Source organism: Typopeltis vanoorti, chromosome 8 (genome assembly GCF_054136105.1).
Source record: "Typopeltis vanoorti isolate ZY-2024b chromosome 8, IOZ_Tvanoo_1.0, whole genome shotgun sequence".
Taxonomy (NCBI): Eukaryota; Metazoa; Arthropoda; class Arachnida; order Uropygi; family Thelyphonidae; genus Typopeltis; species Typopeltis vanoorti.
Window position 1 is genome coordinate 128142549 of NC_143556.1, and position 27580 is coordinate 128170128.

The 27580-nt window shown below is 37.2% G+C and overlaps 1 protein-coding gene across 4 annotated transcripts in view; it reads right to left on the reverse strand.

The window, feature by feature from the left end:
• Positions 1 to 2231: 2231 nt before the first annotated feature.
• Positions 2232 to 27580, reverse strand: part of LOC150104343 (ralBP1-associated Eps domain-containing protein 1-like) — a 485081-nt gene continuing 459732 nt past the window's right edge. For all 4 annotated transcript variants that reach the window (XM_090396932.1, XM_090396933.1, XM_090396930.1 and 1 more), the window contains one exon: positions 2232 to 3185. In XM_090396932.1, coding sequence (XP_090253058.1) covers positions 3017 to 3185 — 169 coding nt within the window. In that variant the 3' untranslated portion in view covers positions 2232 to 3016. The remainder of the gene's footprint in view (positions 3186 to 27580) is intronic.

Genomic DNA, 27580 nt, shown 5'->3' on the forward strand with positions numbered 1-27580 from the left:
TACAATATAGACATGAGATTTTGTAGCTTATGGATGGTGAAGAAAACATTTAGGATCATCTCTGGAAGCTGCCTTGGAGTGTTGTTAGGAAGCATGTGAAGTTCAGGCTCTTTCGTGGTATGTGTGTAATGGACTACCATTAAATGTGAGTGCATCTTCAGTCATGTATTCAAGGAGAAATATGCTTAAGTATGATGAGTGTTTAAATTAGCCCTCCCTCAGCGAATCCTTGGATTCAGAGAAGGTGCATTCATAATAATACAATTCATTTCCATCAAACTGCAAATCCTTTCTTCAAATTGTTTGATCATATGCTGTTCACTATTTCTGCTCATCTTAAATTGCAAATGTAATCTTTTGTACCAAGAAATCTCTTGTCTGAAAATTTATGTATTTTATATACTGTACACACAAAATGTCAGATGACTTCTGCCTACACTGAACATACACAGCTATTAGTACTTATAAGCTATCTGATCAAAAGTATCCGGACATCCACTCGAAACTGTAATTAGACTTTCCCTGTGACACACTTTCCAGTAGTGGACATTAATATGGGGTGGGTCCACCCTTTGCTTCTATGACAGCTCTAACTTTGCTGGGTAGACTTTCTACCAGCTGTCAGAACATTCTGGAGGAATGGCAGACCATTCTTCCTGAAGAGCTGTAGCCACAGCAGTTTTGATGTAGGTTGTTGAGGTCTGGAGTATAGTTGATAAGTTGATATAGTTGGAGCGAAGTCAGTATTCCAATTCATCCCAAAGGTGTTCTATGGGATTCAGGTCAGGGATCTAGGCTGGCCAGTCCATTTCTGGAATGTCATTGTCCACAAACCATTCCCTCACAGACCTTGCTTTATGGCAGGTAGCATTGTCATCACCAAATTGATCTTCTATTGTAGACAGTATGCAACTGGTGAAAATGTCCTTGTACCCTTCACATTTAGATTTCTGTGTAGTGTTACAAGAGGGCTAAGTCCATTCAATGAAAAACACCCCCATGCTGTAATGCCACTTCCTCCAAATTTCACTGTTGGCATTACACACGTTGGCAGGAATCGTTCTCTAGGCATTTGCCACACCCAGACCCTCCCATCAGACTGCCACATGGTAAAACATGATTCATCACTCCAAATCACACATTTCCAGTTGTCCACTGTCCAGTGGGGTCACTCTTTACAACACTGTTGGCGGTGCTTAACGTTCACAGGGGAAATGTTTGGTTCATGGGCAGCTGCTCAACAATGGAACCCCATTCCTCTCAACTCTCAATGCACAGTCATGGTGCTGGCTGGAGAGTTAGTAGCACTCCCAGGTGATTGTTTCACTCAAATGTCAGGTGATTTCCACGAACCACCTTCTTCAACACTTGATAGTCCCTGTCTGTCATTAAATGCAGTCTACCTGACCGTGGTTTTGTTGTGGTTGCGCATCGTCATCACTCTTCACATTTCCACTTCACCAACTGTTGACTTGGGCAACTTGAGGACGGCTGAAATGTCTCTGACAGATTTCTTACTGATTTGGCAACCAATAACTAATCCACGTTTGAAGTCACTGAGCTCCCTTGACCTACCCATTCTGCTTGTACTTCTTATCACTGAACAACACACAGCTCCGTGTCACCTTTTATACCAGTAAGTAAGGTCATGGTGACATCTAGACGTCAGTTTATGAATTACAGAGAGGTGTCCAGATACTTTTGATCAGATAGTGTAGCATAACAAGGGTACACGTGCATTGTTGAATGATTGATACAATTCAAGGTAATTCACACAATCTTTGAACTTTGAGTTTTGATGCGAAGGATGAGCTGTAACAAAGCTGAGATCTCTCTCTCCTCACCAGTTTTATCTCATCTGATTGATAGATTAACAGAAACAGACTATGCTATAAGCCCTTAACATGCATGATGTTTCCTCATAACTAAATACATAGAGATCTTACCAACAGACCACAAACTTAACCATGTTTTTAAGAACATGTGTAAGAAACCTAGGAGCTAAATAAATGAAAAAATTGAAGGATAATACAGTGTGTGAAATCTGGGAAGTGAATTTTAGATTGGTTACATTAAAATATGAATATAAATTTAAGATATGCCTTTTTTCTGGATTTTTCTAAGAATCCATTAATTTTTTTTTAAGTATGGTCCATAATATATGCCAGGGATTTCAAATGTAAAGACTGTTCTAGTTCATGTTCTTCTTATGAGAATAAACTAAACAACTATTGCATATACAACATAGCATATTCTTTAGTGAAAGAATATAATGCTTTTATTATATATCTTACAAGCTTTAAGCTTACCTGCTCTGTGAGGCTTGTATTAGAAAGAATAAAATTGGGAATCAGGCTAGTCCACTCGATGTTTCAACAAATAAACTAGCTGCTCATTTCAAAAGATGCACATTATTAGGTGAAATAATGAGTGATATAAACAAGAGTAAGCAGATCACTGTTAACAACGATACACTAACATTTACAAAATATTAACAAGGATGTACATATGTTTAACAGTTACAAATCAACTATTTTGTAAAACAGTTATTCGTTTTCCTTTCTCTCCAAAATGTTTGATTCATAGCTCCTCTAAATGTATTTCAAGGAGTTATATGCAAAATCGGCATACTTCACATGCACACAAATAACAGAAAACATTAAATTAAACATATAACATCAGTGTTTATTAAACACTTTACACAGCTAGACTGGTGCAAAGAGATCATCTCATTTTGAAAGAAAGCAGACTGATAAGCAACAGGAATAATGTTAGAGAAAGTGGGGAAGAATGACTGATAATCAAAGCATGCAGCCCAGATGAGCAAATGAAAAATCAGGAACATGGGCAAAGATGGAATGACTTCGAACATTTCATGAACAAGTTACTGTACAGAGGTTATAATACAAAGTCCCCTTTACATGTTGCATGGTCCATTTGACATGTTCTGTTTTTCTTTACATCAAGCTAATTTAATCACATATGCCATCCAACAATAATATTAGCACATTTTTCATTATGAAAATGGTTTTAGATGCTCTAATTGAATTTCCAGTGCAATCCTTTCTTCCATAACTTCAGACAGTTCCTGGTTTAATTCATTGTTCATGAGAGATAACATCATATTCCTTTCTCGATGAGCTCTGATTGCTGACTGCAATTCTCTCTTGTCTCGCGGAACACAACTGAAAGTAATTTTTAACAATATATTTTTTAATTATGTTAAACATAAATATATATCAGAAATACACATATAAAAAGCTTGAAAATATGTAAAATATTAAGTTATTTGAATGATACTAAGGCATGCAGTAAGCATATAATTTTTTTAAAATCTGTTCATTGAGTACCTTCTAACAAGCTAACTTATCCTTTACTTCACTACTCCTTATGTTATAGTAGGATTCAGTCTTTACAACCCAAAAGCATGCGCTTTTTCATCAGAGATAAAAATAGGTAGATCTTATAATGGTGTATTGATATAAAAGCCTTGAAAATACTTTTTAACAACATGAAAATAGAATAAGCCACTGTGATATAATTTGATAAAAATCCATCTTTATATATTAAAAACAAAGTGACTATTAAATTATTTACGGAATTTACAACGTATACTGGAATATTAATTAAAAGAAACTTTAATAAATACCTCCTATATTTCGGCAATGTCACATTGCCATCTTCATGGGAACATACAATTATGACACATGTATGCAGGCACTACAAAAAGCAAATGAAGCAGAAGAGAGAAAACTACTGTTGTTCCTAGAATCCTAAAGGTGTCACCTAACAGGTTATATTGGGTTGTCTTCGCTGTTGGGCTGAAGTTCTCAAGATGCAAGCTTCCCAAATTTGTTGAGGTTTGGAAAGTTTTTAGAACTGAGGCTGATTCCAAGAAAAATCTTTCATATTTGAATTTGCTGTGGTGTATTAACGTGGCTGTACTGGTGAAACCAGATATAGTCTTTGTGTTCCGAAATCCTGACATTTGCTCTCCTGCCTCTTTTGCCAAAGTAGGACAGTTTAAAGCTGCAAAGGACCTGGTATACCCCAGGTAGGTCTAGGGTAAGTGGTTGGTCATTGGTGTAGAGTGGATAAGGGATGCCAATTTTTTATATGATATAATAAAATTGGTTTAATCCTTTATCCAAGTGTGAGCAAACAAAGTTTGCGCCTGAAAGTATCTTCAGGACTGGGGTAAGGTGGTACAATACCAGGGCAACTCGTTGCAAAGGTGGAGCAAGGTACCAGCACTCCTATCTCAGTATCTCCTATAATGGAAAACACATCTCCTTGCGGATATGTCTAATGTTATGCATTAAGGGAAGGGCCACTACCCAGACTAATTTCGACCTTTATTGAGGTCCCTTCAGTGGGAGCCAGGCCCAAGTGGAGATACCAGGCAGAAGCATTAGCAGGTCATCTCTACCTATAGGAGTTGCCAAATGGTGTGCCACCCTTTTTTAATAAATTACTCTGGATTTAGAGAAAGATGTTGAAAGTTTATTTTTCACTTGGATAAAGGATTAAACTAAATTTATTATACTCTAACCAAGTGAAAAATAAACTTTCAACATCTTTCTCTAAATCCAGAGTAATTTATTAAAAAAGGGTGGCACACCATTTGGCAACTCCTATTGGTAGAGATGACCTGCTAATGCTTCTGCCTGGTATCTCCACTTGGGCCTGGCTCCCACTGAAGAGACCTCAATAAAGGTCGAAACTAGTCTGGGTAGTGGCCCTTCCCTTAATGCATAACATTAGACATATCCGCAAGGAGATGTGTTTTGCATTATAGGAGATACTGAGATAGGAGTGCTAGTATCTTGCTCCACCTTTGCAATGAGTTGCCCTGGTATTGTACCACCTTACTCTAGTCCTGAAGATACTTTCAGGCGCAAACTTTGTTTGCTCACACTTGGATAAAGGATTAAACTAATTTTATTATACTCTAACCCAGTGAAAAATAAACTTTCAAAAAAAAAAAAAAAAATTTTTTTTTTTATATGGTTTGTAACAAGAAGTCAGGTCATATTTTTTTAAGATTTTGGTTAACTTTTCAGAGGTGCCCTGGATATAGGGAATGGTGATGGATTTAATTCTTTGTAATGAAGGGGGAGGGGGGGATTGTAGTCAACTGGTTTTAATATTTTTTGGATTTTTTGGGGAGTTGTAGCCATTGGCTAAGAAAGTGTTAAGGATGTGAAGGATGTTTAGTTCAGTGGTTAGGGCATTGTCATCTGAACTCCCCACCCCTGGCCAACTTATTTATGGAGACTTTTGAAGAGAAAGCCTTAAACTTAGCCCCACAAAAACCCACTGTTTGGCTTCGCTATGTTGATGATGTGTTCGCTATTTGGCCAAATGGCTCAGATACAATCCACTCCTTAACACACTTAAACAACCAACCCCCTAGAATCCAGTTCACCTTGGAAAAAGAGGAAAACAACAGTCTCCCTTTCCTAGACACTCTAATCACCAGCCAGCCTGATGGATCCTTGGTTTTCTCTGTTTACAGAAAACCCACCCATACAGGCAGATATATTCACCAGCAATTCCCCCCCCCTACAACAATATGGGATTATAAAAGCACTATATAACAGGGCAAAATTAATCTGTTCAGATGACAATGCCCTAACCACTGAACTAAGCCACATCCTTAACTTTCTTAGCCAATGGCTACAACCTCCAAAAAATATTAAAACCAGTTGACTACAATTCCCCCCCCCCCTTCATTACAAAGATTACACTAAATCCATCACAATTCCCTATATCCGGGGCACCTCTGAAAAGTTAACCAAAATCTTAAAAAAATATGACCTGACTTCTTGTTACAAACCATATAAAAAATTGGCATCCCTTATCCGCTCCACACCAATGACCAACCACTTACCCTAGACCTACCTGGGGTATACCAGGTCCCTTGCAGCTGTAAACTGTCCTACTTTGGCCAACCAGGCAGGGCAGTAAATGTCAGAATTTCGGAACACAAAGACTGCATCCGTTTTCACCAGTACAGCCACTCTGGGCTTGCAGACCATGCTCTGGATACCTGCCACAGAATACGTTGGAAGAAAGCCACATTAATACACTGTAGCAAATTCAAATATGAAAGATTGTTCATGGAAACTTTCCAAACCTCAACAAATTTGGCTGCATGAGACTGCCCCAAATTTGGGAAGCTTGCATCTTGAGAACTTCAGCTCAACAGCCAAGACAACCCAATATAGCCTGCTAGGGGGCACCTTTAGGACTCTAGGAACAACAGTAGTTTTCTCTCTTCTGCTTCATTTGATTTTTCTAGTGCCTGCATTCATGTGTCATAGTTGTATGTTCCCATGAAGATGGCAATGTGACATTGCCGAAATATAGGAGGTATTTATTAAAGTTTCTTTTAATTAATATTCCAGTATACATTGTGAAGGCAGTCGCATAAGCCTATCTACAAGAATTAAAAACAAAGTGGACGATAGCATGATTACGAAAGATACAGTACATCATATATAACATCTGGTACTTAACACCGATCTTCTTCTATTCACCTTACCATGACTGGTAACAAGAGGTATTATGATAATTATTGATGCCTTTTGCTCTAAAAAAAAATCCTGGGTTACTTAAGAAGCCAGTTAACTGGAAAGATCTCCACCAAGTAAGAAATATAGAACACTGAGACATCTAAATTAATGCTCAATTATCTTCCCATGATCTTTTCTAATTCAATACCTATGCATTAGAAATTGCAGACCAAGGGCTTCCATTTTATCTAATCTGTACTGTTTCCATAGGCACTCTGTTACTAGATATCCATTTGGATGATGAATGAACCAGGATGGGCTGACAGTTAAATACTTAGCTAACCAAACTGAGTTCTCTAATGGTGAAACTAGACACAGTTAAAAAAAAAAAAAAAAAAAAAAAAATCATATTTGACGTCCGTAGATGCCGTATGGTCACTGCTGTACCTCATGTGGTTTTGGCAATGATGTCTTCTGCTAGAATAAGTGGTAGGGTCGCAGATTCCCTTTCCACACAAAGTTTTTGTAGGACAATCACAAACATCCATGCCCATGGTAGGATTTGAACCTGCAGCCTCTTGGCTAGGACATGCTAACCACTCAGCCAACCAGGCCGGCTACACACAGTAGCAGCCACTGAATTAGAAACTTTTATGCAGATATGCAACAACATCACTTATGCAGTATATATACAAAATACTTGCTCACATCTGTTACCATGTGTTCTAAGCAACTATTTAAGAATGCTGCTGGTCAGTAATTGTCAAGTGTTGATCGCAATGAAAAAAATAAAAAATCTTTTGGAGTCTGATAAAGGGCTTATTGTGGGTGCCTGTCTGGCTGGAGCCAAGATTTTGAAAACAGCAGAGCTGACTAGTTTCTCAAAAGGTGATATATCCCAGGTGTTTAATCAGTGGAAAAATAACCCACATTGCTTGTCTAAGAGGTGTAACCGTGGTCCTAAGACAGCCTATCAGGAACGAGATTGCCATCATCTGAGAGGGCTTGTATGGACAAAAAGAACTTCACAATGTGCAGCAATTGAGTGAATCATTTAATGAAAGCTGTTCCTGACCCATATCTCATTGATCTATGTGCAGGGAATAGAAGAGGAGGTATTGGCAGTCGCATGCCCAAATGTAAAACAAAACTTTCTAAATCAGTAGACAGTATTTGTATATCACTATAATGTGGATGTATTGTATTCAGATATTATACTGGTTGGGACATCACCCATTTATACAAGGCCCCACTGTTTTCATGAGGAAACCAGGATAAACAGCAAGTCATTAAATGGATCAACCTCATTCAGATGGTGTTAAGAAGATAACAGACGAGATCCTTCTAAATAATAAGACAGACAAATTCAATTATCAATGATCAGGGTATGGATGATGTTTTATGCTGAATACTGTACTTAATATAGTCTTCAACTAGACATGATGATAATTTTGTGAATGGGAGCCAATTTTGAACAGAGTGATGTAGACAAATTTCAAGCTGGGCAATGAGATTCTGTAGAAGGGTTTCACAGAGAAGATGAGAGGGCACATATTCCTGGTACACAGAAATATTTTGCAAAAATACGGAAAAAAGAAAAGAGTGGACCAATACCTGCTAGAGTTCTTTTCCAATTTCATTAGTGTATGCATCAAAGGACATCAACTTGGATAGGATGCTATGCATTAAAGAATTTTAGATGCTGCTGTCTGTATCTGTTGTAATAGTCATTGGCTGATCATGAAATGATTAGCAAACTACTTCATAGAAGTTAGAGCTCAATGTTACATACATCATGTAGGTAGGTTTTAGCAAAACAGGCACTCAGTTGAACAATCTCCTCTGCATCTGTCACATGCATACCATCCACATTCAGCAGTTATTCTTTTATAGTCATTCTTTCTTTTAATTGCAGCATAACACTCAGATTTATTTGGATTTTCTTTAGCTTGCGTTACACCCTTTTTTCATACTCAGACTTAGTATTCTGTACAACAGTTGTAACTCCTCTGGCCTGTTCCTTTATAATTTTCATAACTGACATCCTCGTGTACATGGTATTCCCTCTCATATCATGAATGAATGAATCTCTTGCTTAATAAGTAAGCTTGGATTTTCACACCAACCAGAGGTGAATCATTTAATGGAAGCTGTTCCTGATCAGTGAAGAATAGGAAAAGTTCTAAGATGTAATGGTAGGAACAACAGAAGAGATGTGCAAAGGAATAAACAGTAGCAGAAAAGAAACATGCTGATGAAATGTACAAAAATTAAGCAATGCAGTACCTACATATAAATAAAATGTTTTTGTATAAATGAATTCTTCGTAAAACATTGAAAACATCATGCAATTTGTCTGAGTCTGATAACATCTGCCTGAGTGTGTATAGCTCAGTTAGATACGATACGTAACAATTTCATTCCTCTCTCATGTGAAGTGCTGTCATCTACCAAAACATGACAAATGGTAAGAGGAGGTGTTGAATTTTTCACACATAAGTGGGTCATCATCCCTCAGTAAATAAATATGTAAGATGAGTGAGACCTATGCAGAGCTTTCTTCTTTTCTGTATTGATTAAACTGCCAATGCTTAATTTCAGGCTTAATATCATGTAACTTGTTTGTCAGTGCTTCATGCAATGATGACTGCCATTGGGTAATTAGCTTTAATCTTATAAACTGACTACAGTCTGTATATGGTACTGTCAAACAGCAAGTTGAAAAAAAAAAAATGAGCTGATCTAGCAGCTACATCTACAGTCTACTTTCCCCTAATTCCAATGTGACTGGGAATCCAGCACAACCGAACATCTTCATTTTGTACAACAGTGTAACACCTCGCACAGCACTGGATGTGAATTATACACAGGAGCAGAGATAGCCTGTTAAGAACTCAATGAGTCTGTATGAATTACACATTTTTGGTAGTAGCAGTTTTCATTTATATGCGCAAGTGCAAGCTGAATGGCATGCAACTCTGCTGTATAATTACTGCAACGAGGTATGATCTGGTTGGAGATAGTACTGTCAGGAAACGCAACGGTACATTCAACAGAGGTTTTAGTTCTTGAACCATCAGTACAGATGGGCAAGAAATCAGAGTGAGCTGCTCTGTGTGCATTAAACAATTGCAAGTAGACAGATGATGGAGTATGAGACTTCGTTAGTTGACATAGTTAAGAGGTTGCAGGATGGGGTGCAAACCTGCCATGGAAGGATGATTTTATGTCTGTGTAGGCAATGTTGTCAATAGCTTGCAAAGTCTCTTTAACATGTATATCAAAAGGATGAAAAGGATTTATACTGAGCTTCCCAATGCAGAGAAAAGAGACTATTTTTAGGGCATAATTAAGAGACAACTGTTTCCATCTAAGTGACAGAGCCAGTTCATTTGCTTCGACATAAAGACCAAGTGGGTGATGCACAAAAGGCACTAGTAGCTATCCATACACCATTATGAGGGATAGGATCCAGCCATCACAAGTTTTTTTGTGCCTAACCGTAATCTCAGGAATAGTAACCGAGTAGGTTACTGTTCCTGATATTATGGTTAGACACAAATATAAAGGAGGTTCAAGGGACCATAGTATCTATAGAGGAAAAACACTGTGTCACTGTGGAAAGATTTATGAAAGTATAATGGCAACAAGAGATAAAACAGGAGTGCTAAGTGAAGAGCAGTTTGGTTTCAGAAAAGGGGCAATCAACTGTTGACTTGGTTTTTGCTTTATGAGAAATGATGGAACGATACTGAGAATTTGGACAAAGCCTATTTATGGCATTTCTTGATTTGAAAAAAGTCTTTGACTGGGTTCAGCAAGAAGTCTGAGAAAGTTTGGAAAAGATAAGCACAGAAAGAGAAGGAATAGTCATAATCAAGAATATTTGTTAAATCTAAAAGCTACGTGAAGATGAAATTTGGCAACAAATCAGTGGTTGATACTAAATAATGGACTGTGACAAGGAAGTGTCTTATCTTCACTGCTGCTGTTCATTGTGGTGATGAATGTATCCTAAGTACAGTTAATGATCAGAAAGAAGAAACAGACAAATGGAAGAAGGAAAGGAAGGTTGAAAATACTTGCACTGATGTGATAATGTGCACTTCCCATAATTCAGATTCAGCATGTCACCAAGGACTTCGTAGAGCTTAGAAAATTTGGAAATGTATGCTTATGTGAACATGAAAAGTGACATATTCACATAAGCGAAATCATGCCATAAATGTCAATTAAGATTTGATTTCTAAGGTAAGGCTCTCCATTTCCCATTCCAACTAGACTTTTCTGGTTGTTGCTTATTATTGATATGTTAGGTTCATTGCCAACTACTAAAAAAAGGAAGTTAGTATATGCAGATGATGTGATGATTTGGACACATTCAGAAGAAGAGCTACAGAAGAAACTGGACAAATTAAACAGTGCTACACAGAATTATGGGTTATGTACTAATAACAAAAAGAGTGAGAGCATGGTTTTAAATCATAGAGAAAATGTTAATGGTATTTGACTCAATGGGCAAGTCTTGAAGAGTAGTGAAAATATCTGGGAAGTATACTAGATGAAAGTTTAGATCAGGAGATAATGAGGAGGAGGATTTCACTAGGCCAAACCTTTTTATAATAGTGTAAGTAGTCTACTTTGGTACAGTGAGGTCCCACCGAAGTGTAAGCTTTTGATTAACAGAAGTTGCTTTTTGCTCATTTTGTGTTAAGCAGCAGACATAAGTAGAATACAAACAATAGAAATGAAAGGTTTAAGGATAATGTTGGCAAAAACAAGGAAAGAATAAGAAATGTGAAGATTAGGAATGATTTGGAACCAGAAAGTGCTGAAATGCTTGTGCATTCTTCTTTGAAGTGGGCTTGGAAATTTAGAAAGAATACCCAGAAGATTGTATGATATGAAATTTGAGGGGTAAGAGAGAAAGAGCACAGATAACAGAAGATTAGGGAAATAAAATAACATAAACTGGAACAGTATTCACAAAAGATAAACACTTGGGAGGATAGAGAGAAATGGAGAGCTTTGATCTGCCAACAGTTGTTGAAGATTCTCTGTATTCTTTTGGGGCATCTGCCTACTTAATTGTTTAGAACATTAGGTATACTTTTTTTTTTTTTTTTTAATTCTTGTATCCACAACAGTGTTCTTATTTTTATATCCTTGCTAACAGCTTCTTCACATGCTTTCCTAGATGAATCAATTCATGTTTTCTTTGGAGTGTGCCAATGAAACTCCAAGATTTGGTTCTTATTTTCTCTTGCGTCTACAGTTTATTTGTAAAAGCTGCTGAAATTTAATTTTAAAACTTTCTTATATATTGTTATTTTCAATGTGATATTCATTTTTATCCTACTTACAACTAAGTGATGACCACTTGAAATTTCAAATCATCTGCATACTCTATCACGAATCAGCATGAAGATATCACTATCAACAATAACACGAGGTTTCTTATTTCTATTGTCTTCTCGTCATGTGAATTGGTGCACATCTTTGTGTTAGAACATGGTTACATGTTCTAACACAAAGTTCTAACAAAGCTGGTCTGTTCATGGAAACAGACCAGCCATGTTAGAACATGGCTGGTCTGTTTCCTGAGCTAGATACTAACTTCCTTTTTTAGTAGTAGGCAATGAACCTAGCATATCAATAAGCAACAACCAGAAAAGTCTAGTTGGAATAGGAAATGGAGCTTTACCTTTGAAATCAAATCTTAATTGGCATTTATGGCATGATTTCACTTATGTGAATATGTCACTTTTCATACATTTCCAAATTTTCTAGGCTCTACAAAGTCCTTGGTGACATGCTGAATCTGAATTATGGGAAGTACACATTATCCAAGGCATTAGTGCAAGTATTTTCAACCTTCCTTTCCTTCTTCCATTTGTCTGGTTAAGAAATAGATAGATTTAGACAACAATGGATTACTCTTAACTTTTCTAAGTTTAAAAAGGTATTTGGTTGAATTTCATATGTTGTACTGCTTCCACTGAGTCAACAGAAGTCTTAATACAAGATTAATCTTTTGTCCATTTCCCCAAGCATGTGAACTTGGCTCCTTATTTATTTTATCAATGACATGAATTTGAACCTTCTCTTCATCCTGATTTAAGAGAATATCTCCAGATTCATAGGGCTACTAATGGGCAGGGATGCATGATATGCAGCCTCTCCCTGTCAAGTCAACACCCCTCACCTTTCCATGGTGTGGCCCGTTTCCACTAAAGTAGCTGTGGCATTTGCAGCGAGCATTCCGAGTGTAAAAGGATATATTCCTAGTTGGAGGGAATGCCTTCTAGACTAGACCACTAGGTAGTCAATGACCATCATTGCCTGGTGAAACATCACTACTCTGATTATTGGGGGCCTGAAATGCTATGTTTGGCCTCAAGAGCAGGGATTCCAGCCTCCATGCCCCCTCTCTTCTCCATGTAGTGTGAGTGATACCCTTCAAGGGTATAACTAATGACTAACATACTTAAATACTCAGACCCTTCTCCATTTCAAGGGTACAACAGTTAAAATGGTGGTAAGAAAGGCCAGCCACCAGATAGTATACAAGCCAGAACTGATCAACTAATGCATAATCCTGCTGCCAAATACTCTGCAAGGTTGTGCAGGAGTCTGAGTAATGGTGTGCACTATCGAGGCCACTGAATGGCAAGGAAACTGTACGAACTTGTCTTGAACTGTACATTCAAGAGTCTCTCTTCCCACTGCATGTCCCCACAGTTTCCTTTCATGTAATAACAAACCAAAAATGAAAAATAAAACAGACAAACAATGACAGCAATGCTGCAAACATAAAAATCTTCCTCAATAACCAATTCATCCAAACTTACCAGAATCCCTATCAAAAAAGAAATCATTTCCACATCTTCTTCATAAACATCTGCAGCATAAATTCCAACAATGATGTTCATCACCACTTACAGACATCCAAACCAGACCACCTTCTCTTAACAGAAACTCACATTACAGATACATCAACCACAGTTCACCTTCAATGCACAAATAATTATACTCTTCATGATTCATTTTGCCACAAAGGTGGCACCTGTGCTTTTGCATGTTCTAACACTGCCTGCAGGTTTTCTTGTCCCACTTAGTAACATTCATCTGCTGCATTTACCAGTCTTGAAACTCTGAAAACAACAAAGACCTCTTCACCTTCTTCTCCATGAACTCTGTCACCCACACTCCATTTACCCAAGCAGCAAAGTCATCATCCTAGGTTGACCTTGCCAAAAATCCAACACTACAGATCAAGCCAGATGTGATGTGGAAGTTTTTGCTATAAGCAAAAACTTCGATCTTTTTTTAACTAGTTCTCCTTCCAGACACACTGTAAAAGTTACCTATCCTGTTGGTAACTCAGATCACAATCTAGTGCAAGTTTGCAATCTCACAGAACATCCATTTCTCTGACCACATACCCAGCCTTGTGTTCTTTGGTGCTACAAAGGTACACAGTGGGATGATCTCCAGAACTACTACTCTTCTTTCCCATGGCATGACTATTTCTTCCACTCTTCTGACCCAGACACCTGCATTGAGTGAGACAGAAATCACAGTCAGTGGCACAAAAGCATTCATCTCTCATTCCATTCAAAATTACCATTCACTTTTTAAGCCCTGGTTCAACAGAAGATGTAGGAAAGCAGTCAAAGGGAAAAAACTCAGCTTACTGCCGGTGGCTTGCATAAAGAATCCAAGCTTCATACTCAGCCTATGCAGAAGCATGTCATAAATGTAAATCAACTATCAGCCAATCCAAATCCAATTTTATAAAATTCAGTAGCAGAAAACTCATCTCTTGTGCAAATGGTAACCTTGTGTTCTGGTCCGTTTGCAAAAGACATCGGACACAACTTCTGTCCACCTCTTTCTTTCTCTCTCTCCCATCCAGCTGGCACCACTGTTACCAAAAATGTTACTGTTAGCACCCAAAGAAAAAGCTGATCTCCTAGCATTAGTCTTTTTCTCAAACTTCTGCATAGATAACAAAGGCAAATCACCTCCTGTGGCCTTTTGGCAGAAAGACCTAAGAAGAAGATTCAATAACCTGAACATTACGAAGTCTTCTGATCGTGATGGTATCTCTTCTATTGTACTCAAACATTGTGCTCCAGAGCTAACACCTGTCCTCTATCGTCTCTTCAATCTTCTATACTCAGCTGGCACCTATCCCATCCCATCTCATGGAAACTAACATATATCCAACTCATTCCAAAAAAGGAAGACATTTCCAAGACTTACGATTGCATTTGGCATCAAGGCCTGCTTTGCAAACTGCCTTCCTTTGGTCTACCTGCCACCTTCTGTAATTGGATAGTCAGAAGCAGTGTTGCATGCCCATTTCAGTTAGGTGTGCTGTTGTGTTGCTTATGCAACATGCACTATAAAATTTACAAGAATTTGACTAAACTAAGAATTTAACCCACTGTGCCATCTGTTCAAAGGGATCAAAGCAGTATGTATTTGTGAACCACAGACCCAGGCTATTAACCCAGATGTGATGCAATGTTTACATGTCGAAAAGTGTCCTCTTCATGAAGCAGTAGTGTACTGTGTTTAATTTTAGGAATCACGCAAAGTCAGGAAACAATTAGGAGAGTAATTTAACAGGAATAAATGCAAAAATATAATATCGATGATATTGCTATTCCATGGATGTGCACTGCACACCTAAAACACCTGGAATATTAACCCCCTGATAGTCAGCTTTATCTCTAGTCATTAACTGCATGTCATGGTGGATGGCACCCTCTCTTCAAGCTTTGCCTACAATAGCCCACAAGCCACTACATGACAAACTATGTAGATCCCTTACAAGGTCATATGCAACCAGTGCCTTAAACACTGCCAAAACGCAGTCCTGACTTTCCTATTGCCAAAGTGATCTCAGCTCACCTTCTCTCATCCTCAGTAATACGCCATCACTAGACAGGATGAACTCTCTCTCTCCTTGGACTGACATTCACCGCCAACCTTTCTTGGTACAAACACATTACATCAATAGCTTCCTCAACTTCAAAAAAACTAAGCATTCTTTTCTGCTCAAGAAGCTATTTTACACCCACTAACCTTATATAAATTCCAAATCCATTCATCCATGGAATACTGCACATTTGGGGTAGTACACCTAAATCTCCTTAAAAATTCTTGATGCTATCCGGAGGAGAGCAATTCAGCTCATAGATTACCATTTCCTCACAAGCTCACATCAACCTCTATCTCACAGATGCAATGTTTCAGCTCAGTGTCTCTTCTACAGTACTTCCATGGTCACTGCTCCAGTGAATTGACAAACATCATTCCTCCACTTGCTGTTAGGCCTGGGCCTGGTAAAACAAAGCAGCTGCTGCTTTCCAACATCCCTTTACAGTACAACTGTAAACTTACTGGACCTGCTTCTCCTCTGACCTCTGGAACAGCCTTCCCCATGATATGTTACCCAACAATTTCAACATTTCAACCTACAGCTCTTTAAGAATGTCAATAGGTTTCTACTTTCTCAAATCTCTTCTGCACCTAACACATGGTATTGAGTGTTATAGGTTCTTGTGTGTGTATCAAAGATAATTGATCATCAAAAACTAAAGAAAGATAAGCTGCTATTATATTTCTTTTTTCTGGGAATATAAGTCATGCCAATAACATATTCTTGTAATTCCAGTGCCCACTTTATTATACATGGAATTTTATCCTTCATAGTAGTCAGAAATTATAAAACCGGTGATCAGACCTTATTTAAGGTAATGTCCTAAAAGAAATATATAAAGTTTTTCAATGAAAAGATTATTACTAGTGCCTCTTTTTCCCAAGTTGAATAATTTAATCCTAGACTTGACAGTTTCTGCTATAAAAGTTACTAGTTTAAGATCACCTCCCTCCATTTGTTCTAATACAGCTGTGATGTAGTCATTTAAAGCATAAGCAGATAAAAAGATTTCACCAAATTTATGGTAATCCAGGACTAGAACTTCTCACTCTTCAGTGAAGAGAAGAATATGCCACTACATGTACAAACCTTTTTTAATTGTTTTAGAAAGGTTAGCAGATAGTATGCTTTCAACGTTTAATGGTTCTTTTCAATCAACTAAAGATCAATTTGAAACAAATGATTCTATTTTTCAACCATGTCTGACAATACAGAATTGAGGATTTAAATGATATGGAAGAATTTCAGTTGAAATGCCAGTTACATAGATTACCTTGCGGTAATCAATGTAACTGCCATCTAGTGGGGAGTACAGCCAGAATTTAAATAATATGCTCCTTCCAAACAGATCAATGATTCCCCAATCTTACAAAGTGGGAAATTTGTGGGTTTTGCCACTTTATTGATAGCTGAAGTCTAAGACAAATCGCAGGCTTCCATCAGTTTTTCAATTATTATGAAGGGTTGGCTGGTGTTTTGAATTTACAGCTTAAGCAACTAAGGATATGAAGCCAGCGAGTGTAATATGTATGTATACTAGGTGTGTTCTTCTGGCTGGTCAGCCTGTTTTGCAGGATGAAAAAACTCTGCCACCCTATATGAAAGTTGTTCCACAGAAAATTTGAATTTTCAGTTATTACTGCAATAATTTTTGAAAATGCTACCTGTGCTTCAAAAAGTCTGATGATATTGCCTGATATAAATAGGAGACTAAATACTAAATTTCTACTAGATTAGTACAAGACATTGAAAGAATATCCTCTGTGAAAACATTGAAAAATAATTCAAAAGCTGGTTAAAAAAATGGAGTTTTCTTTTACCTTTTTCCTTCCTATCAATATGTAAAGTCTCAACATTAAACTACTGATTTGGGCTATCCTAAGTGTCTTTAAAAAAATCACTGAAGATTACTGTAGTTTGTTATCAAAACAGCATTCTAATCCACACAAAGATACCACAGCAGCATCCAAAAAATTACATACAAAAGCAAGATCTTAAGAAAATCAATTCAAAATATCACCAGTACTTTTGGATTATAGGATTATGGAAGAACCATTAATTGATAAACTTTAAAAGGAAAAACAAAGGACTGAAATAAAAGCATTTGCTTTCTAGCTGAAATTTCTGATTTCAAAATACCTTTTAGCTTAATTGGGTAACTTGAGTCTGAAATATCATTTGGTATTAGTTTTAATTTTGTTGAATCAACTATAAAAAATCAGTGACATACGTGCACCTATATCGAATAAGATTTCAAGCCACTTCAGGCCTCCAAATAACCAGGGTAGTGTTCTTACGCCAGCAATGAAATTATCTTCCAACTAAAGCATCCATGTCCTAGATGGGATCTGGCTGGAGAGAGAGGATGCACTAACAAATTAACCTTTCAATTTCTTTGAAAGATTATTAAATGAGATAAGCAGTGACACAACTGTGATACAAAATATTCAAGATGCAAATCAATATACGGAGAAGAAAAGCCACCAAACACCTGACACGAGGAAAAGCATCAGGAATAGATGACATTCAACTAGAAATGCTCAAATATCATAAATTTTCCTGATATGTACCCTCAAGGGGTGTTGAGGTTACTATAACAGCACTCCATGATTAAGTTTACATTATCATTAATCTCCTATCAATAATTTCTGCAAGGCACGTTCTCAATAAAGCCATGCAGAACTGCCACAGGACTATATTATTAGCAAAAAGTGCTAATGCCATATCAAATTCTCTTTCTGAGTTTGAATTGACCTTGAGTTTTATTCATGTTTAATAAATGGTTTGATATTTCTGTTTTTACCAATATCATGTTAGAATCATATTTGTTTCTGAATTTTCCTATGCTGTCAGACTTCTTATGTTGATACCTAAACATTATTTGGCAAAATAAATTACTAGAATGTGATAACCAGTTGGTTGTCCAATTGGTTATCACATTCACTTTCTAACCAGGATGCTGTGGGTTAAAATCATACCATTGGTAGAAATATGTAACTGTCTTTAGGTGGAAGATAATTTTGTCACCAAGTGTTTGTCACCACTTCCCCACTTATTTGGAGGCATGAAGGCATGTTAGAATCATATTTGTTTCTGAATTTTCCTATGCTGTCAAACTTCTTATGTTGATACCTAAACATTATTTGGCAAAATAAATTACTAGAATGTGATAACCAGTTGGTTGTCCAATTGGTTATCACATTCACTTTCTAACCAGGATGCTGTGGGTTAAAATCATACCATTGGTAGAAATATGTAACTGTCTTTAGGTGGAAGATAATTTTGTCACCAAGTGTTTGTCACCACTTCCCCACTTATTTGGAGGCATGAAGCGGCTGAAAAAAAAGTTCCATGTTTGGTCTCTAGAATAAGGTATCTGGATTATGTAAATAAATAAAATTTTAATTTAAAATTAAAATAAAGAATAAACAAGATGTGACAATCTTCCTGTGCAACTGGATCTCTCTAATCATTTCCTACAAATTTGGCTAGCAATCTTGTTTTCTTCCACAAATTTTTCGCTTTCATAACAAATACAATAAATCTCTCCCAAGACTTCTTTGGCTGCCATTGCTCTATTATGCACCAGCAACATACCAGCAATATCTAGTACAATGCAAAATATGTTTTCTTAAAAGCTAAACAACTTACTCTACCAAACACTCTTAAATAACACCAAATTAACCCAATATTATTAGATAAATTAAAAAAAAAAGTGTTATCTTCTGTACCACAAATCACCTACCACACACATGCTGTTCTCTATAAAGAGAAAAATATCACAAAGATGGTAAAATATTCTATAGCATGTTGAAGATGCTTAGAAATGGAGAAAACCATGGTATAATGGAAATCAGAAATGATAAATGCAATATAAAAATTGAAGATATAGTCTGAATGCCTGAAGTAATGTTTTTATATGACTCCTATGCATTAAAGGTTGCAAACCTACAATAACTAAGTATTACAGATGAGTTTTATTTTTTTATTTTTTTGTTGATGAGATCAAATATGGAACTTTTACAAGCTAATTGGGGCCTCCATTAAGTGGGGGGAGGGGGGGAGTCTCGCACAGGGCAATGAAATTCATCCCTCATCTAAAAACTGTGGGTGAGTTAAGGATTTTTTCTAATTTTTACATAGTCCCAGAAAGTCTTCTGTAGAGGCCAACCACAGAATTTTTTCAAGTCACTTCAGGCCTCCAAATAAGCAGGGTGGTGTTCTTATACCAGCAATGAAATTATCTCCCACCTAAACATCCATGTCCTAGATGGGATCTGGCAGGAGAGAGAGGATGCACTAACCACTTTGTCAACCAGGCTAACAAATTAATCTTTCAATTTCTTTGAAAGATTATTAAATGAGATAAGCAGTGACACAACTGTGATACAAAATATTCAAGAGGAATGCAATCAGAAGTACATATCAATATACGGAGAAGAAAAGCCACCAGACACCTGAAACGAGGAAAAGCATCCGGAATAGATGACATTCAAACTAGAAATGCTCAAATATCATAAATTTTCCTGATATGTACCCCTCGAGGGATGTTGAGGTTACTATAACAGCACTCCACGATTAAGTTTACATTATCATTAATTTCCTATCAATAATTTTCCTTCAAATTAGTCTATTACTTGTGGACACTCCAATATTGTCAAATTTAACATTTTGTGCTTCTAAGGCACTTCTGACTAAATCAATCCACCTAGACCTTGGTCTTCCTCTGGATATCTTTCCTTGACATCATACACCCATTTTAATAGCCTTTCCTCACCCATTCCATTTAAGTGGTCATACTACATTAGATTAGCTCTACTGACACATTCTCGAATGCTAAGATTTGTCACATTCCTTTCTCACATACCATCATTTTTAATAATATTATTATTATTATGTTACACCGCCAGGGAGTCCAAAGACTCATCGAGGGAGAGTGTGCCAACAGCATCGAACGATTGGCTCCCTTCCAACTACTAACCTTGCACAAACTTGCTTAACCTTTTACAAGACATTAGTAGCAGAGGCGTTAACAATCGACCAACCTTTGCTGGCAATTCTACCACTGATGCCATCAGTTCACTCCCCTCATATTTCTCAGAACCCTCCTATCTTTGGTCGTCAGCAGTGGCGGCTTGTACATAAGCACTGCGACACTGCAACACCCAAAGAAATAAACGAAAAAAATTAAATTTTGTCTGTGTTTATAAATAATAACAATGCTTACAACATTACATAAATGCAATACAACATGTTAAAGGTTACAGCTTATGTTTCGACATAAGCTCTAAGCTGATTGAATAGTTAATAATTGGAATTGTTCAATTAATGCTTTAGATTACGAAACAAAGGCACTGCGATCTAACGCAGTGTCGGAATTATCATGTTCAGTCAGTGGTGACTAGACCCGCTGATATTCGTTTGCACTTGTCACTGCACATAACAAGTAAATCTGACATACAATTTATCCGTAGTGGACACTGCTCATTGAGCAGTGTTGCTACAGATAAATTGTATGTTTGCGTGCGTTATTACTGTGAGATACGAAACTTTTATTATTGGCGTGTGTTCGTGGTGAGGGTGAAACATTTTTGGTAAATCTTATTTTATTCTGTTAAAATGACATAATTATTTATTTATTATAGCTACAAGGCTGAATTATGATGAGTGTTACTGTTGAAAATATGAAAAGAATTATATTTTCTCAATTATTGTAACATGAAAAATTATCATTACATGAAACAAATGCACTACAATGTAATGCAGTGTCGGAATTATCACATTCGGTCAGTTGCGGCTAGACTTGCCGATATTCATTTGCACTTGTCACTGCATGCAACAAGTAAATCCGACACTGCTCAATGAGCAGTGTCGCTACAGATATATTGTATGCTTGGGCACAAAAATATTATTAAAAATTTTATTAATATTAAATTTAATATATAATATTAAAAATATTTTTCATAAAGCATATTTTTTAATATATTATTACTGTGAGATGCGAAACTTTTATTACTGGTGTGTGTTCATGGTGAGGGTGAAACATTTTTGGTAAATCTTATTTTATTCTGTTAAAATAACATAATTATTTATTTATTATAGATACAAGGCTGAATTATGATGAGTGTTACTGTTGAAAATATGAAACAGTCTGCAAGTTGCTCTGTGCAGTCCCATGCAAAACAATAGCAAAACTAATCGATAACATGCTAAGCAACCGCCTATTCCAAGTGTGTATGGACAAGAACAAAAGCAAACAAAAACAAATTTTTAACTTATACATCACAGATATGCCTCATACAGCCTCTAAGAAGTTTTGCTATGCTGATGACATTGCTCTAGCCACCAGACACACCAATTTTACTACACTGGAAGATACACTAACAAACGACCTTGAAGTCCTAGATGAATATTTCAGCAAATGGAGATTACGCCCAAATCCTAACAAAACACAAGTTTCATGCTTCCACCTGAACAATAACCAGGCTAACAAAGAATGCATGGTCTACTTCAACCACAAACTGCTACACTACAACAGATTCCCCGAAATATCTGGGCGTCACTCTAGATAGAACACTATCTTTTAAACCACATCTCATTAACACAGCATCCAAGCTAAAAACAAGAAACAATATACTGCAAAAACTATGTGGAACAATTTGGGGTGCCTCAGCAACAACGCTTCGCTGCACTGCTCTTGGCCCTCGTTTACTCTACAGCTGAATACTGCTCACCCGTATGGCTGAACAGCGCCCATGTGTATTTGGTTGATGCCCAGCTTAACACCACTATGTGCCTTATTTCTGGAACTAAAATCAACGCCAACCTACTGGCTCCCAGTGCTAAGCAACATCCCACCTCCGCACATCTGCAGATCCAACCTTTTTCTACACGAATTCAGCAAAATCATGGAAATCCAAAATTTTCCAATCCATGAAGACATCCCACCCCTAGAAATAAATAGGCTAAAGTCAAGGCACCCTCCAATCTTAATAGTAAAAAATCTTGCAGAGACAAGCTTCAACATGAAGGAGAAGTGGAAAGAGTCCTGGTGTAACACTTCAACAGGGATCTTCCATGAATTAGTGGACCCAACACAGATACCTTTGGGTTTTGACCTACCTCGGAAAACTTGGTCTGCCCTTAACCGAATCCGCACCAACCATGGCAGATGTGCAGACCACCTTTACAAACGGGGCATGATTGCCTCACCCAGGTACGACTGTGGATCACCCCGCCAGACAATTAATCATATTATAGCAGAATGTGTCCTACGTGCATACAGTGGAAACCTGTCAGACTTCATCCATGCTACACCAAGTGCAGTCGACTGGATAATCAACCTAGACATTCAGTTGTAGTCTATTCTTGATTTTTGAGTGTCTCTTTTATGACTGTATTATGTCTTCTTATTGTACATATGTATATTACTATGTCCGTATATATTAAGGATTAATGTAATGTAACTTTCATGTGTGAGTCATACGCTAAATAAATAAATAAATTAATTAATATGTAAATTTACTTATTAATAAATTGGTTACTGATTAGGAATAATGAATTATTTTTCTTATTTTGTATATGCAGCACCCTCACTGAAAATTTTCACTGGCTGCCACTGGTCTCCAGTCTTTGATCAAGTGCTTTATTTCTAACCCAACTCCCAGATCCTTAACTTAAAACTTGTTTGAACACATTGTCTTGTATACTGCTAGTTTGGTGTTTTGGCAAATTTCTCTCTTAATACATATACATTTATTTAGCTGGCTACACACAATACCAGCTTTGTTTATTCTGTTGTCTATTTCTAGATTTAACTTGACATCTTCACTAGGTTTCTCCATTCAGAATGTAGCTGAAGTTTTCTATGTTCCTGCCTATTTTCATAGTTTTGGTCTTTTTATTGCCGATTTTCATTCCAAATTTGTTATTACAGCTGTTATTCAATTTAGTTAGAGAATTCTGGAGACTTGCACTAGATGTTTAGGAGTACAACAACATGTGCATGAAGCAAAGAGCTAAGTTTAACATCTCCAATTCTAATATCAGGCCTAATGTCACTATTTCATAATGTGATCCACATAGATGACAATGTGCATCCTTGTCTTACACCTGATTTCACATCAAATTATCTTCCTGTATTTCATTCAATTCTAACTGCTGACTTACAATTTAAATAAAGACTACGTATTTCTCTGTATAATGTTCCATTCACTCCATATAATTGTAGTGTTTTGAAAAGCTTTTCTCTGGGCATCTTGTTGTGTGCCTTTTCCAGATCTACAAAACTAAAGTACAGATCCTTGTCATATTCCCATGATTTCTCAACTATTTGTTGTAAAGTGAAAATCTGATCTTGACAAACTCCATATAGCCTGAACATAGCTTGTTCTTCCAAGTTTCTTTTCCACAATCGTTCTCAACCTCTTTTCAAGTATGCTTGCAAAAATCTTACCCTGAACACTTAATAGAGCAATCGGTCATTCAGTTCATGACTATTAGCCATACTTGCCAATGCAATTACCTATATTATTTAGATTTTTGCCATATTTTCGTGCTGTTGCTAACGCCAAGTAGAGCGCCTGCCTGGATTTGGCCAGTAGAACTTTCACTTGGTCAGCAACTTATTTCTTCTTTCCCCAATTATTGAACCTTTTCCTTAACCTAGCTTAAATCTAACTAAAAACTACCTTAAAATCTAAAGCTATGAGCTCACGTACTCCTATCCAAGGATCTTTTATTCTTATCATTCAGAGTAATTCATTATTAAGCATATCGACTCAGAGACCCACGATCTGCAATTTACCAAGAAACCCAATGCCTTGTGAGTTAGAAATAAACCTCCCTATGGTGTATGTGCATAGGGGAACAGTGAGAGTCTTTAAGGGCACTCTCACCTCTTCCCAATGCTAGCAATGGAAGTCAGATAGCAAATTCCCTACGATAAGCTCGTGTGCATAGGTGCACGGGAGGGATGGCCATTTCCCACGTTAAAGACAGCATGAAGGTTCGATCCTTCTCAGATCCGCAACTGGGCCAGACAGGATCTGTAGTCACCGGGAATTACTTATATTTATTATTATCCTGATATATCTTTATAAATTGCTCAAAAAAAAAAAAAAATTATGCAATCTTGCACTCATCAGGCTTCCCCTGATGATTATTTTCAATAGAAACAGTAAGTAATCTCACCAGCTAGACCAGAGCTTCATCCAACACATCCACCTCAAAGGAGAGTCATGTTTATTCCTGCCAATTACCCGCGATCTTGATTGATATTTATCACTTGAACATTCAGACCACTGGGCAAAAATCACATTGGCAGCAACATCTCTCAACGTCCAATTTGCAATATGCTTTGTTTTAATTAGAGAGTCAGATTCCCCTGGTTCGTGCCAGTTCTGAGTCGGCTGTTAGTTGCCAGCCGAAATGGTCATGCCAGACGGGCCATCTGGCACGGCATGCAGCTGAGACATTCCATGAGAAGGCTCTGATGCTGGTTCGGGCTCAACCGTTCCATCACTGGACAGTTTTGCCCAGTCCCAGTGCAGTGCCATACCCACTTCGGACCCCAGCCTGACCGACCCAGTCCTCAGAACCAATCCCTGTCCCGAGGTTACAAATCCATCTTGCTGACTTCTCTTACCTACATTATTCTATCGAATAGAGGCTGTTCACCTTGGAGACCTGCTACAGATATGGGTACGGTCCAGCATGAAAATCACACTCTCCCCCCCTCAGATTTTCAAGGGCCGACAGGAGCGCTCCGGACACCGCAGGAGGCACAGTGCTTTACGGTGCTTAATTATTCAAGGCCATCTGAATTATGCAGTGCAGCCATTGCAAAATTTTTATATCTTGATACTTAAGCATTTCTGAACAAATATCATCTACTCCAGCTGCCTTTCCACATTTCAAGTTTTTGATGGCTCTTTCTACCTCAAGTATTGAGGTGGAGTGCTCAAATATACAGGTATAAAAATTTTACAGTGACTGCACTTAATAATTCAGAGGGCATGGTCAGAATGGTGAATTCTGCATGACTGGGAGAGAGGAATGGAAATAAAACTGAATGTAAGAATTACAGAGAAATTTCTCTACTGAATGTTCCAAGTACAATTCACGCAAGCATATGTAAAGTTTAAGAACTATGTAAGAAAAACTTAGGGAAAAACATGCTGGGTTCAGGCTAAATAGAGTTCTCAGGATCCACTTTCACTTTAAAAAAATAACTAGGAAATCATGGTAATATTTTGAAAGAGCTGGAAAAGGCCTATGACAAAGCACCAAGAGAAAAGCTTTTCAAAATGTTAAGTCAGTACTTGACTTACGAAGGCCATCCCATTAACACGTCACTGAATACACATTGTACCTGCTACCCACATACTAGGTGATTATTGCTGCCTTCAACACATGCATTGAGATTATTTTGCTCAGGCTGTTGTTGATATTGATGGTGAGAAAACCATCATAAACATCTACAAAGAATGTAATATCTTGCACTGTACAAGAATGTATATGGAGTGATGTGACATCAAATTGTATGAATGGTGTTTGGATGAAGCTGCTGAAAACATGCATTTATACATTTGCAGGATTCAACAAAATCAAACGCCACAACAGACTGGTGAAAAGATACTGCTACTAGCTAAAGCTCTCTCTTCCATAGCTCTAGGCAGCAGTTAGTGGAAGAAGAGTTCTCAAGTGAAGTTCTTATACAGCTCTATATAATCATGCTAAGTTGCAGGAGAGGGAGAAAAGCAAAACAGGAAGTAGCCAAATCCCCTGAAAAGTTTACAGTGAAAAAATTGGTAGAGGCGTCTGTTGATAAAGCAATTCAGTTGTTTCAGGAAACAATCCCAAAATGATGACATTTACAGCAAGAATAGTGCAAGTTGCAAGTACTTGCTACGAGAAATTTATGCAGGAAGGAAAAGGTAAATTGTGCAGACCAAGTTGAACGTAACATATGTACATTCCTGCTGTTTCTCCCCCCCCCCCCCAAAGATGAGCCTAAACCTTCTTCTAGAAGTTAAACATATGGCAAACCATCATCATTTGTATTTATACATTTGCAGGATTCAACAAATGTATAAATGTATACATTTGTATAAATGCAACAAATGTATAAATGCAGGAATGCATTTATACATTTGCAGGATTCAACAAAATCAAACGCCACAACAGACTGGTGAAAAGATACTGCTACTAGCTAAAGCTCTCTCTTCCATAGCTCTAGGCAGCAGTTAGTGGAAGAAGAGTTCTCCAGTGAAGTTCTTATACAGCTCTATATAATCACGCTAAGTTGCAGGAGAGGGAGAAAAGCAAAACAGGAAGTAGCCAAATCCCCTGAAAAGTTTACAGTGAAAAAATTGGTAGAGGCATCTGTTGATAAAGCAATTCAGTTGTTTCAGGAAACAATCCCAAAATGATGACATTTACAGCAAGAATAGTGCAAGTTGCAAGTACTTGCTACGAGAAATTTATGCAGGAAGGAAAAGGTAAATTGTGCAGACCAAGTTGAACGTAACATATGTACATTCCTGCTGTTTCTCCCCCCCTCCCAAAGATGAGCCTAAACCTTCTTCTAGAAGTTAAACATATGGCAAACCATCATCATCAGGATGCTTTGTTACAATTTATAAATTTGAAGAATTTGTTGTTGATGAAGTCTCTTGTGATTCCTTCAATGAATTCTCTAATTAATAAAGTAGCAGCTTTGAAGGCTATTTATTGGTAGGTGCAACCAGAAGGAATGTACACTCAGGTTTCATTCTTTATTACAATAGAATAATTTTATGTTATAATTTATCAATTGTATTATTTCACTATAATAAAAAAAAAGAAAATTAATTAAAAAAATTTAAAACCTACACATTTTTGCATTCTGGGATGCTAACTGTTAACATATCCTTCCCAACTTTCCAATGATAGGATTGTATGAATGGAACTACATCATAAGTTCAGGACTGACATATGAGATAAATGAGGTACAGGAAGATGATATGATGCAAAGCCTGGTGTAAGACAAGGATGCAAACTATTTCTTATTCATAAATCTATATTGATCATATTATGAATGTATGTGACATTAAATCTGATATCAAAA